A 16,574-nucleotide genomic window follows, 5' to 3' on the forward strand; every position below is an offset into this window, starting at 1 on the left:
AATGTATTTATTTATTTTATGGCACAACGGCATGATCAATAGAAAATTCAAGATCGAAGTAGAATTATCTAATTGAGATGGAATCCCAAAAACAGTCTATTTCCATTTTCGATAAAACTTTCTAAAAAAAAAATTCCGAAATAAAATCATTTTTATAAAATTTCTTCGAAATCGGATGTAGACCGTTTTTGGAATTCTATTCGGAGGAAGCGTCATATTGGTGGCCGCATATTGATGTATTTATCCTTTATTGATACGATATCGGGAAATAAAAAGTTTCGCTTACGTCCCGACAATTTCGTATTAAAAAATTTTTTTCTATCACGGAGTCGTCGCTTTCCCAGTCGCTCGATCGACGTTCGCGAGTCGATACCGCAGAATAGACAACTGTACAGCAATAAATAATACGCATTATTTGTTTTTCCTCTCCTTAAAAGCGACATTTGCATAACTTGGCTCGACTCGGCTACGTCCAATAACAAAGTCGTTCGCGGTGGAAATCGCCGGGACTGTCGTAGCGGCGCGGCGCGCGTGGCAGACAACGTGGCGACGACGCGGCGCGGCGCGTCGATTTGCTGTTCAGCACCGACCCACTCGTCGGTCATCCTCGTTCTCGACAACGCCTCATCCGTGAAAGCTTTTGGCAGCGCGTCGCGAAATTCGCATCGTTCAGCATTTCCATCTTTCACCTTGCGCGGCAACGCGAGGAATTCGAGGTATCTCGTTCGTCGACAAAGGCGCGACAGCCGCGCCGGTGGAAGTAATGCCCGGTCGAGCTGACAAGTTCGTCCATGTCGCGGAAAGTTTTCGACGACTCCCCGATACGACGCGTCAAACTCCCTCGGGCCGCTGCTCGCTCAGTCGTCGCAAAGTCGTATCTCGTCCACGTCTCCGCGTTCAGCCCGAAAGGACCGTCTGTCTCTTCCCATCCTCGCGCGCTCGAGTTTCGCGCTGAAAGAGGTGCCAACAATGATGAGATCATTCGCGACGCACCTGTATAAACGGCGCTCGCGCTCGCGATTCTCGGTAAAACTCTGTCGCAAATTGCAGGGGTAAAAGCAGTCGCGTGAATAATACCCGCGAGCGCCTTACGTCAAGCTGTCTCGCGCGACAATCGCGACTGATTGGGAGCGAGAGAAGATGTGCCATTCTTCGGCGCTAGGTTCCACCTCGTGCTTTTCGCGGAATGAAGCTTCCAGCTCGTGTAATCTCCCGCCTGACGCTTCTCCCTTTAACGACGATCTCGCCTCGGCCGATTCGCGTGCGGCCGATTCCTCCTTCGCTCTCTTCGCGCTCGCTTTACTCACTTGGACGATAATTGATACCGAGCACGTGCTTAGCAGCGATCGTCACGCGCTCGAGCCAAGATGGGATCGCCCCGTCGCCTCGTCGTCGACCACTTCGTCGATGACCACGCAAAACGGTGGCTACATAATAGCGCGTGGATCTTATCGCGAGCCGAGAGTACGCGATATGAAATTCAAGCGAGATTCCTCTGCGTCGAAGATTCCACGCGTCTCGGTCATAGCGGATTGATTACCGCGCTCATTACGCGAGCTTCATCCTTGCATCTCCATTGGATGGCCGCGAGAAACGTCAGCGACCGGGTTCCCTCTGGCTTGGTTCAATCCCATCGCGAAAACTGACCTCACACAGTTACACGCTGGTCTATCTGCTCGCGCTGTTTAGTGAGTCACGAGACGAGACACACGCCGACACTGTAATTTATATGGTTTGCCGCACAACGAGCGTTAGATGCTGCCTTGCGGCTTATTACGATCACTTATTTCGCGCAGCTTCTTTTCTCGCTTTGTCGTTTGCGTAATCGTGACGGAAGCGGCGAGAGAGCCAAGATGAAATACGTATATTTTTCTTCACCGAAGAGACAGACACGCCACAGTAGAAATTAATCTTGAAATGTTTACCGAGTATCGAGGCCACGTCGCGGCCGATGAAATGACACTCGAATGAGATAAAAAAAAAAGAGGACTTTTCGGACTGATCATCACTTGGGAAGTTTTCAAGTTTTCGCGGTGCGTGAAACAATGAGGAAGCTGTAAATCGCGATTGTTTTGCTCCGGGGGGGTTAAACGCAGAAAGGATTCAGCGCGTACGAGCCGGTGCGATAGTGGGCGTCGACCTTGAATCAGCTGTTTTGTTCTTAATGCCGACGAGTGTATTAATACACCGCGTGTCCTGTGTAAAAGACATTGTACTCCCGTTCGCGTTGCAGCTGATTTTCGTGAACTTGTCGAATTACCGTGTAAGTCACTTCCGTATCCGAAAATACAAAAATGTTTTACGAGTTAAAAAAAAGCCAAAATTTTTTTTTGCATAAAACTCTTCACGATGTTATATATAGAAGTACTAGAAAATATGTAATATTTACGATGTAGTAAAAAAAAATATTCATATGAGCATTTGGTAAAATATATATTTATATAAAACGTTAAATTAATAAAAGCAACTTTTGCGAAAATAGAAAAATGTTAAATATAATTATAAATTTTTTTTTATATATGTTTGAGAAAAGTAATGTGAGTTTGAATTGAAAAAATTATTTTTTAAATATGATTTTTTTTAAGTTGAGATAAAAGCATTTTTAAATAAAAATTTACTTGATTTGAAAAAATGACAGCTTTTTTTAAAGTAAATAAATTATTTGTTTTATTTAAACAATTTTTCCAAGTTTTTCAAAAAAAGTATTGACAGAAATGTTTTAGAAATAATTTAGTTATTTTGATTATTTTTATATATATATTTTTTTTTCATTATATAAAAAAAATTGCGTTGCGCAACCAAACTATTTCGTTACTTTTATAAAAGGAACAACTAAACGATTTCTTCAAAGAAACTTTTCTTTAACCGTATAGCAATGCACAAATTTCTTTGACTCAAATATTTTTTGTCTCGAAAAAATATACCTAGAGAAAAATTATATTTAAATTGGAAAAATTTTTTTAACTTTTTTTAACTTTAACTTTTCTAAATTGAAGTGAAAGTACTTTTGAGGAAAATAAAAATTTACTCAATTTCAAAAAATGACGTGAGTCTTTTTTAAAGTAAATAATTTGTTCAATCTATTTGTTTAATTTAATCAAATAATTTTTTAATTTAAAGACAGTACTGATAGAAATGTTTTAGAAATAATTTATTGTTCTGATTATTTTAATATATTTCTTTTATTTAAAGAAAGATTTGCGTTGCACAACTAAACTGTTCTTTTAATTTTAATAAAAAGAATAATCAAAAAACTTTTTTAACTTAAAGCAACTTTTCTCTAGGTATATATTAGTCAATGTTTATAATAATTATTTAATATTTTTTATTCTCGCTCGACAAATGAAGCTTTTATTATTTTAACGGTTTATACATACATATATATAATATAAACATTAAATGTATTATATTATTATACATATATGCTATATATATGTCAAGACGTTTCCATTATTATCATCATTATTATTATTATTGTTGTTGTATGCTGAGAAATCACGATTGTGTCAAACAAAGGAGATTTAATTTTTAAGCAGATTTTAGTAGAAATAAAGGACGGATGGACAGGCGTAGAGCGGCACGTCATGGCAATAATTGTCGCAGTAATTCCAGTAGCGGATTACTCAGTTTTATACATTGTTTTTGTGGCGTTCTGCCGCGTGGCGTACGATAAGACTCAGCGGTGAATTTCCTCGTGACACTTCCGAGATAAGACGCCGATATAAAATCACATTTATCGGCACAGGACGCTGTATCGTGACAGTATTGTTTTTAATTCTCGCTTAATTCGTGTTCTTTTTTTTTCTATTACTAAAATATCTCGCGCACGAGACGCGTATACTCGTATGAACAAAGGGTCGAGAAAAACACGGTATGCAAAAGGAAAAGAGCTTGGTAATAATAAAGCTTTGGTAAAATAATTCAATTTAATGTGTTTTAAATAATTTCTATCAAATTGTTTGGTTAATACAATATTTAGTAATTATATTAATGGTAGTCAAACGGTTAATTAAATATTTGATGGCATATAATATATTAACCGAACATTTAATAGAAATCATTTCACAAATCCAGTAACTATTATCTAAGCTTGATTATTATTACAACTCTTTCTTATTTTTTAGTATACCTAAAATCAAAGAGTTAAAGACAGAAGTATTTATTTCTTTTTCTCTCTCTCTCTTTCTCTCTCTCTCCATTTTGCCTCACTCTTTCTTTCATTCTCTATCTCTCTTTCAATCTAGAATTGTGACACTCTGAGAGAATTTATCAGCGATAAAGTGGGTTTTTTTTTTTTTTCTTCAATCGACTCGTTCGCGCGAGAGGTTTCGCATGATTCGTCACGTGTCTACGTCTGCCAGGCTCGGATCGGGTCCACGAGCCGAATAGCGTGTTTTACGTCACGCGCCAGCACGCGGTAAACAAGTAATTCGCGCACGACGGAGCTTGGCGTCCGGCCAAAGAACCGCTAAGGTTCCGACCGCTATTCCCTTTCGTCTTACGCGATCTCGCGTACAATGCGACTTCTCTCGTCCGTGACCATCGCATCGACGGATGCGCTCTCGCTCTCGTGAATCGAATCGCGGGAGCCGCGGCTCCATTGATTTTAATCGCTCCTTTTTTTTCCCGCCGCGCCACGCCGGTTCGAAATACTCTCGGATTGAGCTCGGAAGAGACAAGGCGCGTGTACTCGTATAGCCATAGGCGCTATGTCGCTGGCGCATTGCGGTAAGCGGGTAGATACGCGCTCTATTTCGCGATCGCATGGACAGACGCTGCGGTGGCCTAGCGTACATGTGTGTACGGGGAACTCCACTTAAGAGCGGGAGTAGCCGACCTTGCGCGCGGGAGCGATAATTCTCGGCGTCTCTTTCAGCTTCCTCGATGGAGGGCACCGGCGGCAACGACAAGCAGAACGAGTCGGACGAGTGCGACGTGAACGGGGACAATAAGAAGCGGGACGACGGAGACGACTCGACCGGGCAGGAGGACGTCGACCGGAAGATGAAGGCGGAGGACAAGCGCGAATCCCTGGAGAACATGAATCTGAAGAACGAGATGAAAACGCTGAAGAAGTCGCTGTCGGGCGACGACGAGGAGGCCGACGAGGAGGACGAGGGCAGCAACAAGGAGTCCGCCGACGAGGAGGAGCGCAAGGAAGAAGCGCGGACCGAAGGCGGCGAGAAGAAGGAGCAGCAGGAGTCGTCTAGCGACAGCACGTCCACCAGCAGCACCGACGACGAGTCTGAGACCAGTTCGGAGGACAAGACGGAGCCGTCCAAGCCGGAAACGGTCCAGACGACGCAAACGGAAGCGACCTCGAGGGAGGAGTCCAAGGATAATAGCACGTCCAAGAACGAGGACACCACGGACGACAGCGACATCGAGGATGATCTGGTCTCGGCGATCAACTACAACACCATTACCTCCCTGGCCGCGCTCAAGGATATGTTACAGTCCTCCGGGGAGGACTCCGACGGCGTGGACAGTTTCTTCCACCATTATTTTCTGTCGCACGTAAACAGGCTACCGTCGAGGAACCAGACGCACAGCCCATATCCCTGGGGCAGGAGATTGTCGGAGTGCCGGGAGGAGGACGAGTACGAGACTGAGGAAGGTGAGAGGGAAGAATTGTCCTTAGTTATTTTGAAGACACAGGCTCTCAGGGGAGTTAATTAGCCCGGATCAAATCGGATTCCGCGAACAATTACGAGAAAAGCGTGCAGTTACGAAATGTAAGCTGTTGCGAGGAGCCTGTCCAATGAGAGCTAAGATTAGCTTAGCGTGCTCGCGCTTTGGCAAACGCGCGGCGCGAAAAGCCACTCCACTTAGGTAACGATCGCTTAAGCGTATTTATAACGCGTATTTCTCTCCGCTCTCTGGAGTCTGAGATACTTATGACCCTTGACCGTTTACAAGGACGAACACACACACACACACACACACACACACACACAATCGGTCTTGATATATAGAATATCAAAATATCGCGAGATTATTCATCTCGCGACTTTCTTTACTGCCACAATCGCATCATTTCTGGATTTGTAATTGTATTTCGCGGTTTGCTATTCTTGTAAATGTTGCACCTTTTAATAATTTAATGGCATCGATCGGTTTTTATCGATGAGCAACAATCCTGTCGTATTGCCGCGAATTTTCCGACGAGGGTTGGGGGGGGGGCTCACAGACGCGCCTTTGTGCCACTCCTTGACCTTGAGAGCTCTACGCGTGAATCGGATAACGAGAGCTTCGTTGCGTCTTCGCGGCACGTTCGCAAGCTCAGATCGCGATGACTTTTGCAGGGAAGAACGCCGATAGCCCGATCGTCGTCGATAGCAAAAAGGAAGCGCCAAAGGCGCAGATGGAGAGGACCGACAGCATCTCCTCCAAGACGTCGAAGGCGTCGAGCCCGTCGTCCTCGGAGAATTCCAGTTCGGAGAAGATCGACGAGAAGTCTCTAGCGACGTCCAGCGTGTCGGACGCGAAACCACCGTCGCCGTCGTTAACGGCGATAACGACGGCGACGGCGATGACAACGACGACTACGACGACGGCGACGACAACGACAACGACAACGACGATGACGATGACGACGACGACGACGACGACGCCAACAACGATGGGCGCGACCACGGTAGTGACGACGACGACGACGGCGACGACGACGACGGTCGCGATGGTTTCCGGTAGATTCACAACGTCCACCGTGACGTCGCCGACGTCGACGACGAAGCCTCCGTTACGAAGGAGGCACACTACCGGCCCGGGTATGACCTTCCCAGCTACGGATCCCCCTTCGTATTCCTCGAGCATGACCTTCTCGAGGACCAGCCCGTTGCCCAGCCCGCACTTCGACAAGCGGTTCTTCGACAGCAGCTTGATCGAGATGAAGAGCCAAGCGAGCAGCACCAGCACCCTCGACTATGACTCCATGGAGGAGGTGTGGGTGCGCAGATTGGACTTCGTACAGGAGAGGAAACGACGGGTGAGTGAGCTATTATCTCAAGTATTAACCCGAACGTTATTAACGAGACGCTCCGAGAATCTTGCTGCTTAATCGAATGCGAAACTAAACTTTAATGATTGCCGTAACTATCCGATATATTGTAACAATATTTGTTGCTCGTGTTGGAGAAGTAGAAAAATCTTACGGGGACACGAGTAAATTTATTTCTTGCCGAAGTAGAGTAACGATTATACTGGAAACGAATGGCGAAGTAATTTGCGGATTAAGAGAAATTACGCTCAACAAATGAAATTAGTTTCTCCACGGTTCTTTTTTTTTGCCGGTGCGTTATACGTGGTGTGATGTGGGACATTTAAAACGTTACAAAACATTATTTGAAAAATTACGTTTCCAGCAACTGTATATTTTCTTTATACCAATTGATTCATCTTATTATTCTGCATAAAATAAAAGTATTAAGGTGCAATCGTAAAAAATTAACTTTACGAGATATTTTATATTTTATATGTCGAAATAGAATAAAGTGTAAAATAAAACCAGAATAAAGTGTAAAATATTTTTTTTTACAATTCTACCTTAATACTTTTATACGCAAAATAATTGGAAGATTTGTTTTATATAAAAAAAATTGTATAATTTTATTTAAAAAATAGTGCTGAACTTTATACGATCATAAAAAAATCTTTTTTTTTCTTCGAGAATTGGTTTTACCATTATGTTTCCTTCCAGATTATACAACTTTTGTCTGAAGAATTTTTTGCCCTGATAAGTAATTTAGGAATAATAGTTGTAACTTTAAATGTTCTTTTTTTTGCGTGCATATATGTCTTTAAAAAAGAAGGTACATTTTTTAATGAATCTTGAAGTACGTAATTGCTCAAGTGATTCGAATATTTGACAAATAATTCAAGCAAAAGAATATTTTATAAAGAACAACTGCCGCTTTAAAATTGTCGATAACTTAATTCAATTCTTTAGAAAAAATGCAACAAAAGCATTTTTTTCACACATCGTGTGCATTTAATTGATGAAACTCGCATAAAATGTGCTGCGTCGACAAACGTCGCGCATAGTTTTTTTCTTTTCCTTTATTTTTTTTCAAAAAGAACTCTAGCCTTCAGTTGAACGAAATCATATTCAGTTCCGCGCGTTATCCCTTTAAGGATCGAAGAACTAACGACATGTAGACAATCGCGCCTCGTCGGCGTCGGCGTTCCATTTGCCCCGTCTATAATTGCACCAATTAACCAATTGCCGCGCGTAGAAGCGGTCCCGTAAATTTGTTTACAGCGATCCCCAGCCGGTCAATTCTTGCGAAAGCGGATCGTACGAGTAATCCTATCGTTCATTCGCGAATCGTTTTGTTCCCTCCTCCGATATTGCGCCACGATTATTCGTCGGTTGTATGTCAACGAAACGAAATTGGATTCTTTGCCGTCGTCGTCGTCATGTTTGCGCGTGTTTTTCCGACGGTACTTTATTAAAATACGTTTATTAAAACGTTCAATGATGCGCATTATTATTATTACACTAATGCACGGAGAGAACAATTTTGTTAAAATACAGATCAGAAAATAATTTATATTGAGCCATTAACAAATTTGTATTGGACGCTGATTGCTAGACCGTCCAAACTTTTTGCATCAGTGCTTGAGTCATCATGCTTGAATTTTTCACGTAATTATTTTGATAGTCCAATATGAAATTTATTTTCTGATTTGTATCTAGCTAAATTTTTTTAGAAACTACGGTAAAATTATTTTTTCCGCTTTATTGAAAACGCAATGTTCGTACAGCCTTAAATATTTTGTCGGTTGTTATTATCCGTTTTGTCCGTCTACTTCTTTTCCTCCTCGTTTTTTTCCACAATGCGTCATTGTGCCTGCTGGATAAGGCCTCCTACATTTTTATAAGCGCGCTCTTGTTACGTTCCTTTTGCATGTCGAGCAGTACAGATCGTAAAATCGTCATTGCGAAGACATTCGCTGTTAACGCGCGGCTTCCGTAAACAGCAAAACCTTAGAATCGATCGTGATATCGCACGTAAAAAAAAAAGAAATAATAATTAAGTTGGTATATGGAACTCGAGGACTTCTGCTTCTTCTATTGCTTCCTTTTTTTCTCTTTCTCTTCCGAAAGTGGATTGGCGAGTTGGCTAACGGAGTTTCCTCCCGGAAGGAAGGAACAATCGAACTACAGCCGCATACAAGAAATAACGATTGCGAATTTCCGAATTATTCAAGGAGTGACAAAGAGAAGACGACTTGTGTCACTAAATGAAAAGCACCCATTCTAACAATAATCTTAAAATCACAACTCATTTTAATAATTATAGTCGTTAACAAACAAAATTTGCCTTGATAGGTACAGATTCAAATTTCACAAAAACATTTCAAAATTAATAAATATCCACAATAAAATTGAAGCAGAATGGAGTCACTGGCATTTAAAAAAAATGCACGTTGAATATCCCAGATTATGTGTGGATCTGTACTTTTCAAAGCAAGTTTTGTTCGCTAACAGCTATAATTATTAAAATGAGTTATGACTTTAAGATTACTGTTAGAATATTCGTTACATTGCAGAAGGGCTAGTAAAGTCCGAAACGTTTGTAATCATTAATAATTATTTAATCAATAATTAGCAAGTTCTTTTTTTACCATGTGAAAAGTGGCTCGTTATTGGATCGTTACGTTGATTACATTTGCATATTATGCTCTATTTTTTAACTTGTTTTTTCTTTCGTCTCTGTTCGATTGTTCGAGTGTAACGAAGGGTAGACTGGATCTCATGCGTTTCTAAATGTCTCGGTATCGTTCGCCCCAGATCTTCCGATGCGGCTCTAACGTCTCGCGGAAGGGGTGAGGCGAACTGGTACAAGGCTTCCTTTAAGCTCTATCGATTCGCTCTCTCGAAAGAGAAAATTACCGATACGCCTCAGGCAGGTCTTATGACGAATAGATATTTTGACGTGTCCGCCGTCCCGAGCGCCGCGTCCTCGCCGTCTCGTAGGAAATATCGGAACAACATTAATTGGAACAACGAAGCAAACGGCTTACGTCAAAGCTCGGGCACTATTTTCTACGTTTTTCCTGGGATCGCTCTACGTACATTTCTGTCGCTTTCGTCATTTCAGTTCGCTGTACATACATTGCGCTCGGACGCACTTTGCGACTCTCCCAATTTTTTTTTTTTTTTTTTTGGAGAAAATTTCTCGATTTTTTAGAAATAGATACATACGCGTATTTTGAATCGTGTGTCTATATTGAAATTCTACAATTTATTTGTTTGATTTAATATTGAATGTTAGAGAGAAAGAAAGAAATAATTCTACAATCTTATCTAGTCCGAGCAAGATACGAGAACAACAGCCTCGTGCAACGTGAGAAATATTAATCGAATGACAATTGATATAATTTTTTATGTCGCATTCCACTTTTCTACGATTACAAGTGCGCGGTGAATGCGTATGCGTCGTTTATCGTTCGTTGCCAATTTTCGCGTTGAGCGTAAATTTTCGTTGCTTTCGACAGATAGCGAAACAATTGTTTCCCAACGCTGCGCGCCGATATTTTGAAAGAGAGAGTAAACACGCAAAATTTTTTTTTCTTTGAGCACGAATCTCGAATAATTTTTTGCATTTTACAATCTTTTCTCAAAGCTGGGCATTTTGCAGCAATAATTAATTCATATGACAGAAGTAATTAAGTGATGCATATGTATAAATATTAACGCGTTTGAAGATAAGGAATTTCTTTCACGCTTTACGATTTTACAGCCTTCGAAGATCACGTCGTTTTCGCGAACTGTTGTACAAACTCAATGAAAATTTATATCGTGTTTTTTTTTGCGTGGATCGCATACGATTCTGCTTACGGGATTACGCGGCACGATCGTTATCTGAAGTACCTCCGAATCATGCTGTTAAACGCGGCAGTTTATCGCGTGGTAAACCTACACTCAGAAAAAAGTTATATTTAAATTAATGAAATCGTTTTTTTAACTTAACTTCCTTAAGTTGAAGTAAAAATACATTTATGGAAAATAAAAATCCAAGAAATGGAATCAAATAAATTTTTATTTTCCACAAAAGTATTTTTACTTATTTTCCATAAAAAAAAAATGTTTTTACGTTATTAGCTTTTGTAAAATAAATAATTTGTTTAATTTAAACCAATAATTTTTTAATCCAAAGAAAGTACTGACAGAGATGCAAGTAATAATTTAATTCTGATTTTAAAAATATATTTTTTTCATTTTTTTTTAAAAAGATTGCATCGCACAACCAAACTATTTCTTTAATTTTAATAAAAGGAATAATCAAAAAATTTTTTCAAATCAAAGAAAGTTTTATTTAACCGTATAGCAATGCACAAATATTTTTGATTCCAACAAATTTGTTTAACTCGAAGAAACTTCTCTGGGTATACTTGGATTGTACCTGTATACCAGAATTGTCGATAAACAAATAATTAAAATATAAAAAGAAATGCGTTAATTAATCATCAGAGAAATGTACGTATTTTTACTTTATTATAAAAGTAACTCTAGAAAAACTTTATTCGAATTAAAAAAATTAAATAAAACTGGAGAGAGATAGGAGAGAGAGTCATACACGAATTAAAGCGACATTTAGTTTCGGAGATGTGCGCACGTTACGCCAATATTGCCGCTACTGATAATTGATGTTACACTTCCGCGCGGTGCGACTGTAGGCGGCGGAGCTAACGATAAGCTTTTCACGCGTAAGAAAACAAGCTGGTCGTACAGCGATAAAATTCGATAAAAATGGGTCGCCACGTGGATGATGAACGGAATTATCCTCGACGATACGTCGGCGATAACGTCGTTACGAGAATTGGCTGTGTAACATCATTATCGGTATGTCGCATCGTCAATAGAGCGAGAGAAACAAGTGGATTTCGGGATTCTCGTATCCACACGTGCCGTCAGTCGGCACCGAGCTCTTGTTAGACGTGTCTGTCGCGAATTTTTCAAAACCGTCTATTTAAAGTCTGCTCTTATCTCAACGATTTTTTTCTCTTCATTCACGAGACCAGCGAGAGTTGCGACGTAATTACGACAAGCGCGCGTCTCTCCGTATTTAGCCATATGACTTTTGCTGTATCGTAATCAATGACAGACCCTGCTGAATTTCATTGTTGGACATCGTTGCTGAGGGACCGTCTATGTTTTTCAAAGGGTTTTTGAGTTAAAAAGAAATCTGAAAAAATTCTAATATATTTCAATATTTGGGAATACGATCTTACAGTTTTGATCCAAAATGTTTTTTACTGTTTTTGTATACGACCGAATATGAAGCCGAATAATTTAATGAATAGAAAAATTGTTTGGATCTTGAAAGACCCACCGTGTCAGCGGAGGATCAGTCGTTCGACGACAATCGCGGATCGAGTTGAAGAAGAACCGACGTCGGTTCAAGACATGACGCTTGGCTGAGATTTCCACCGTGCGCGAAACGTTATCTTCCATTGTCCGAATTTCGATAAGGATTCGATGAAACGCCACGTACGCCGAAGTCGATTATCGCGGCTAGTAGTGTGGCGCAACAACGCCGAACGCTGATGAGAAAATCGCAACGCGCGAAGGAGAGATTCGTTATCGCGATAATGAATCGCGAGAAGATAGTGGCCGTGAGATACTGTCCAGGGTACTTGTCACTCGGCGTCGGTATCTCGATGGATACGCGATATCCGCGGGCCGTACAACACCTGGGTAACGCGCCGTTCTCGTCTCGACGACCGTGAGAGAAAGAATGTCGGTGCCCCTCGGGAGAGTACGGAAGTACTCCCTGGTGCCGTATGTGGACCGTTGCCCGGAGTACCACGGGAAAGTGCGGAAGTACTCCCTGGTGCCGTATCTGGATCGTTGCCCGGAGTACCACGGGACCTATAAGGTATTTTCGCGAGATATTTTTCTCGCCTCGTACAGAATTAATAAACGTCTCGCTCGCACGGTGGCCGATGCGTCCACGTCGGCGAGAGACGAGGACGATCTCTCTAACCGAGATAGAGGGGAAAGGGAGAGGGAGGAGAGGAGGAGGCTTGAGATGAGAACCGCTCGAAGGTCGCCATCCTGTCGCGCCCTTCTTCGATCCCGTCTCCCATTGTGTGCTCCACGGGAATTCACGTGAATGCGCATAACGAACGTGCACGCCGGGGCGCTTATCAATATCCTCCTTATGCGCTAAGCAATTTGTTATTTCGCAATTATGCCTCGCGACCCTCGCCGACGACTCACCCCTATTGTTAACGAACTTATTTATTTTTTTTTTCTTTCATTTCTGCAAATCCCGAAATGTTCTCGAAGAGTCGTTCCTCTTCTCCGCTTCGAGCGTTCTCTTTTTCCGTCGAAAAAAAGTCACGGTTAAAAATATCGATGGCATCCGCAAATCTCAGAGATAACGCGGCAGTTCTGTAAATCGGGCATTAGGAATCGTTGTCGCTTCGAGTGAGGTTTCATTCTTTCTTCCTTTTTTTTTTCTTTTTCTCGATAAAGACTGGGAACAATTACGACGTTGACTGACGTATCTCAGCTGACGAAGTGTGATTCATAATCTGTTGTACGGCGTGATGTGCAGTTGACCAAGTAACAGAATAAAAATAGACTCTCGCTAGCGAATGTTAGAACGCTCTGGGAGCCGCGAGAAACGATCGGGGCAAAGCGATCGTACGCGCGCTGTTCGTTGGACATTTTCCAGAGTGGATCCCCCCCCTTTGGACGAACTCCAAAGATATTATTATTATGTAATTGGATACGCTTATCTTATTTATCTCGTTTTTTTCCCTCCTTCCCTGCCCCGAGTAAATCAATACGAAATTTCGCCCTCGGCCCGGAACGCACGTACGTAGGTAGCATCCCGCTCGCCGCCGCGGTGCGAGGAGCCAAGCGTAAGAATGTACGCAAATATAATCGCACTATCGACTATCGTGCGATTAAACAGCGATATCTAATCTAATCGCCTCTCTAGGCCGTCTTCGGTACGCGGCTTATAATAATTCCCACGAGCCAGATTCGCTCGTGGAATGTGTTTCTCGGGACAATTCGATCGATCGTATCCTTAAACCCGCTATTTCTTCCTTTCAGGAGCTCGGTTCGCAACCACTACCTACGATCGTGACTGAGGACACAGATAATTCCGGACATGTTTCCCAAGGTCACAGGCCACGAGCAGGTGAGTTGGTAATAATTGCCGATCGTGTATGCGGTCATTATATATTTCTTCTCTTCCGGGGCACGCGAACGATATCCAGCTGGTTTGCGAGAAGATCCGTATCGCGTAATTATTATTCGTTTATCCGCTAACTGGAAGTAAATTCTCTCTGATACACACCGCGGTTTACGCAACTGGGGGAACAGTAATTATTACTGTTGACTGAAACTTAGCAGATATATGTATTTGTGTGAATAAACTAGTTAAGTGGTCGAATGATATATATTTATGAAATAATTTGACTTGCAGATACGTGGGGGTCGCACTCGAAGACGATCAAAAAGTCGTCCTATGGGAGCGCACCTAGCTCTGGAAAATCGACGCCCCTTCCGCAGCCGGCCGAGCCGTCGAGTTCATCGAGTTCCGGCAAGGGCGGCCGAAAGGCTTCCGGCACCCGGTCCGGTTCCACCAGTCGTAGTAACAGCCGCAGCAACAGCGCGGAACGTCGAAGAAGCGGCGGCGGCGCGGATGACACTGCGAGCCCTACGAGAAAGCCGGCGCTCTTCGATGCTTTCAGACCGAGGAGCAAGTCGGACGCCAGCAAGAGGAAGCCCAGTATTATAGCTAATATGAAAAGTGCCGTTCAGGTAGAAACAAGAGAACAATATACGCGTTATAATGTAAAAGTAGAGATAAGATATGCATGATTAGAATATGTTTAGGAGAGATAATAAGCTGCAAGACTTAAAAATAGCTGTTTTTCGAGAATTTCTTAAGAAAAATATCGCGAGTAAAGAAAAAAGAAATTTTTTTTATTAAGTATATGCATTGAGAGAAAAAAAATGGCTGCAATTGCTTTATAATTTGACTATAATTCATAGTCATTTTCGATTCCAGTTATTTATGACTTTTAATTATGCAAATTGTAGCAGCTATTAGTTATTATTACTACGTAAATGAAAAACAAATGTTTGAAAATAGTTATATTCATTATAACTGCGATTGTGCATATGTCTTTTTTATCATTCGTATTTTTATATTTTATATTTTATTAGCAATCAAAAGCATAATTTTACAGTAAAATTTTATCTTAGTAAAACACAAGGTTGTTATTACTAATATTGTAGCAGTAATAGTTACAAAAATGGAACTTTTAACCATAATTATTTTATCATGCAATTATAGTCACAAATATCAAATACTTTTTTTCCAATATACTTTTAACTGTATTAAAGAAAAATCTCTTAATGTAGATTTATTAAATTTAATAATGGCTGCATCAATTGTCAACGTAGATTATGATTTTTAAAACATATTTGGTGGTAGTTATACCATTTTACAGAATATTTTAAAAGCAAAAATCTTTTGACTTTTAAAGAAAAAAATTTTAATTTCTTGCTCTCCAAATGTAGGATTTTTTATTTATTTTTAAGAAAATGGTTGTTTAAATAAAAATCATAACTTTTGCCTACAATTTACGGTTATTTTTGTTATTCAAAAGAGAAAACTAGACAGTTTGATTAAAAAGTTATGCATGGAGGACAGATTAAGTCAAGGAAACTGTTTCGAAAGAATCGCATTTAAAATTTTGACTGTGAATATCTCGAAAAACATGCAAGCAAATTTGAGATTTTATGACTTTATTAACTTTTTTTTATTAGATTTAAATAAAATTTAATTTACATATTTTAGTTACTTAATACTTAAAAAAATGCGAAAGACAAAAGATCTATTTTAGATAAAAAAAATCTATTTTTTTTTTACTTTTACTTTTAACCTACGTTCTCTTAAATTTTATAAAATTCTTTCAAGCAGTTTAAAGAAATTTGTATCGAAACTGGTTTTAACTGGTTATACCAGTAGATACTTGAAAAGATTGTACGCATTAGAGAGCTTTATAAACGTTTTTGTTACATGCATATATTACAATGTATATTATGTCATTTTAATTTCTTTGTTATATGACTGTTTAGCATTCCTTGCATAGAGGATCGCACGGAAGCTCGTCGGTGGATGTACATACGGAGAAGGACCATCACAGAGAGAGCCAGAAGGAACAAAAGGAGAACAAGGAGCAGGGTAGCGGACGGCCTAGAGCTGGATCCGAGAGCAGCAGGAATCCTGTAAGCAAAGTCATGGATCTCATTAGGCACAGGAGCCACAGTGCCTTGAGCGCGGACGACAAGCGAAAAGCGGTAAGCGGTCCTCCATATTCATCACGCGCCAACAATACAGCGGTTGCATTTGTACTCGATTATCAGTCTAATGGTATCTCAACGAGAAACATCTCGAGTTATGTTTCGCGAAATGCAATAGACTTTTCATCAAGATATAACACGTCTAGATACACGTATCACGATTGTTGATTAAAAGATACCCGGAAGAAAAATTTAACAATCTCGACCCTGCATCGTCTGCAATCCGGTTACT

At 40.8% G+C, this 16,574-nt stretch overlaps 1 protein-coding gene across 6 annotated transcripts in view; it reads left to right on the forward strand.

Annotated features, from left to right (window-relative positions):
• The window catches only part of LOC105205044 (dentin sialophosphoprotein), a 71,172-nt gene that overhangs the window by 12,781 nt on the left and 41,817 nt on the right, over window positions 1-16,574 (forward strand). For all 6 annotated transcript variants that reach the window (XM_026133925.2, XM_026133929.2, XM_026133928.2 and 3 more), the window contains exons 2-6: window positions 4,877-5,617; window positions 6,306-6,988; window positions 14,078-14,165; window positions 14,454-14,791; window positions 16,118-16,339. In XM_026133925.2, the coding sequence (XP_025989710.2) occupies window positions 4,877-5,617; window positions 6,306-6,988; window positions 14,078-14,165; window positions 14,454-14,791; window positions 16,118-16,339 (2,072 nt within the window). The remainder of the gene's footprint in view (window positions 1-4,876; window positions 5,618-6,305; window positions 6,989-14,077; window positions 14,166-14,453; window positions 14,792-16,117; window positions 16,340-16,574) is intronic.

The sequence above is a fragment of the Solenopsis invicta genome, chromosome 3 (genome assembly GCF_016802725.1).
Source record: "Solenopsis invicta isolate M01_SB chromosome 3, UNIL_Sinv_3.0, whole genome shotgun sequence".
Lineage (NCBI taxonomy): Eukaryota > Metazoa > Arthropoda > Insecta > Hymenoptera > Formicidae > Solenopsis > Solenopsis invicta.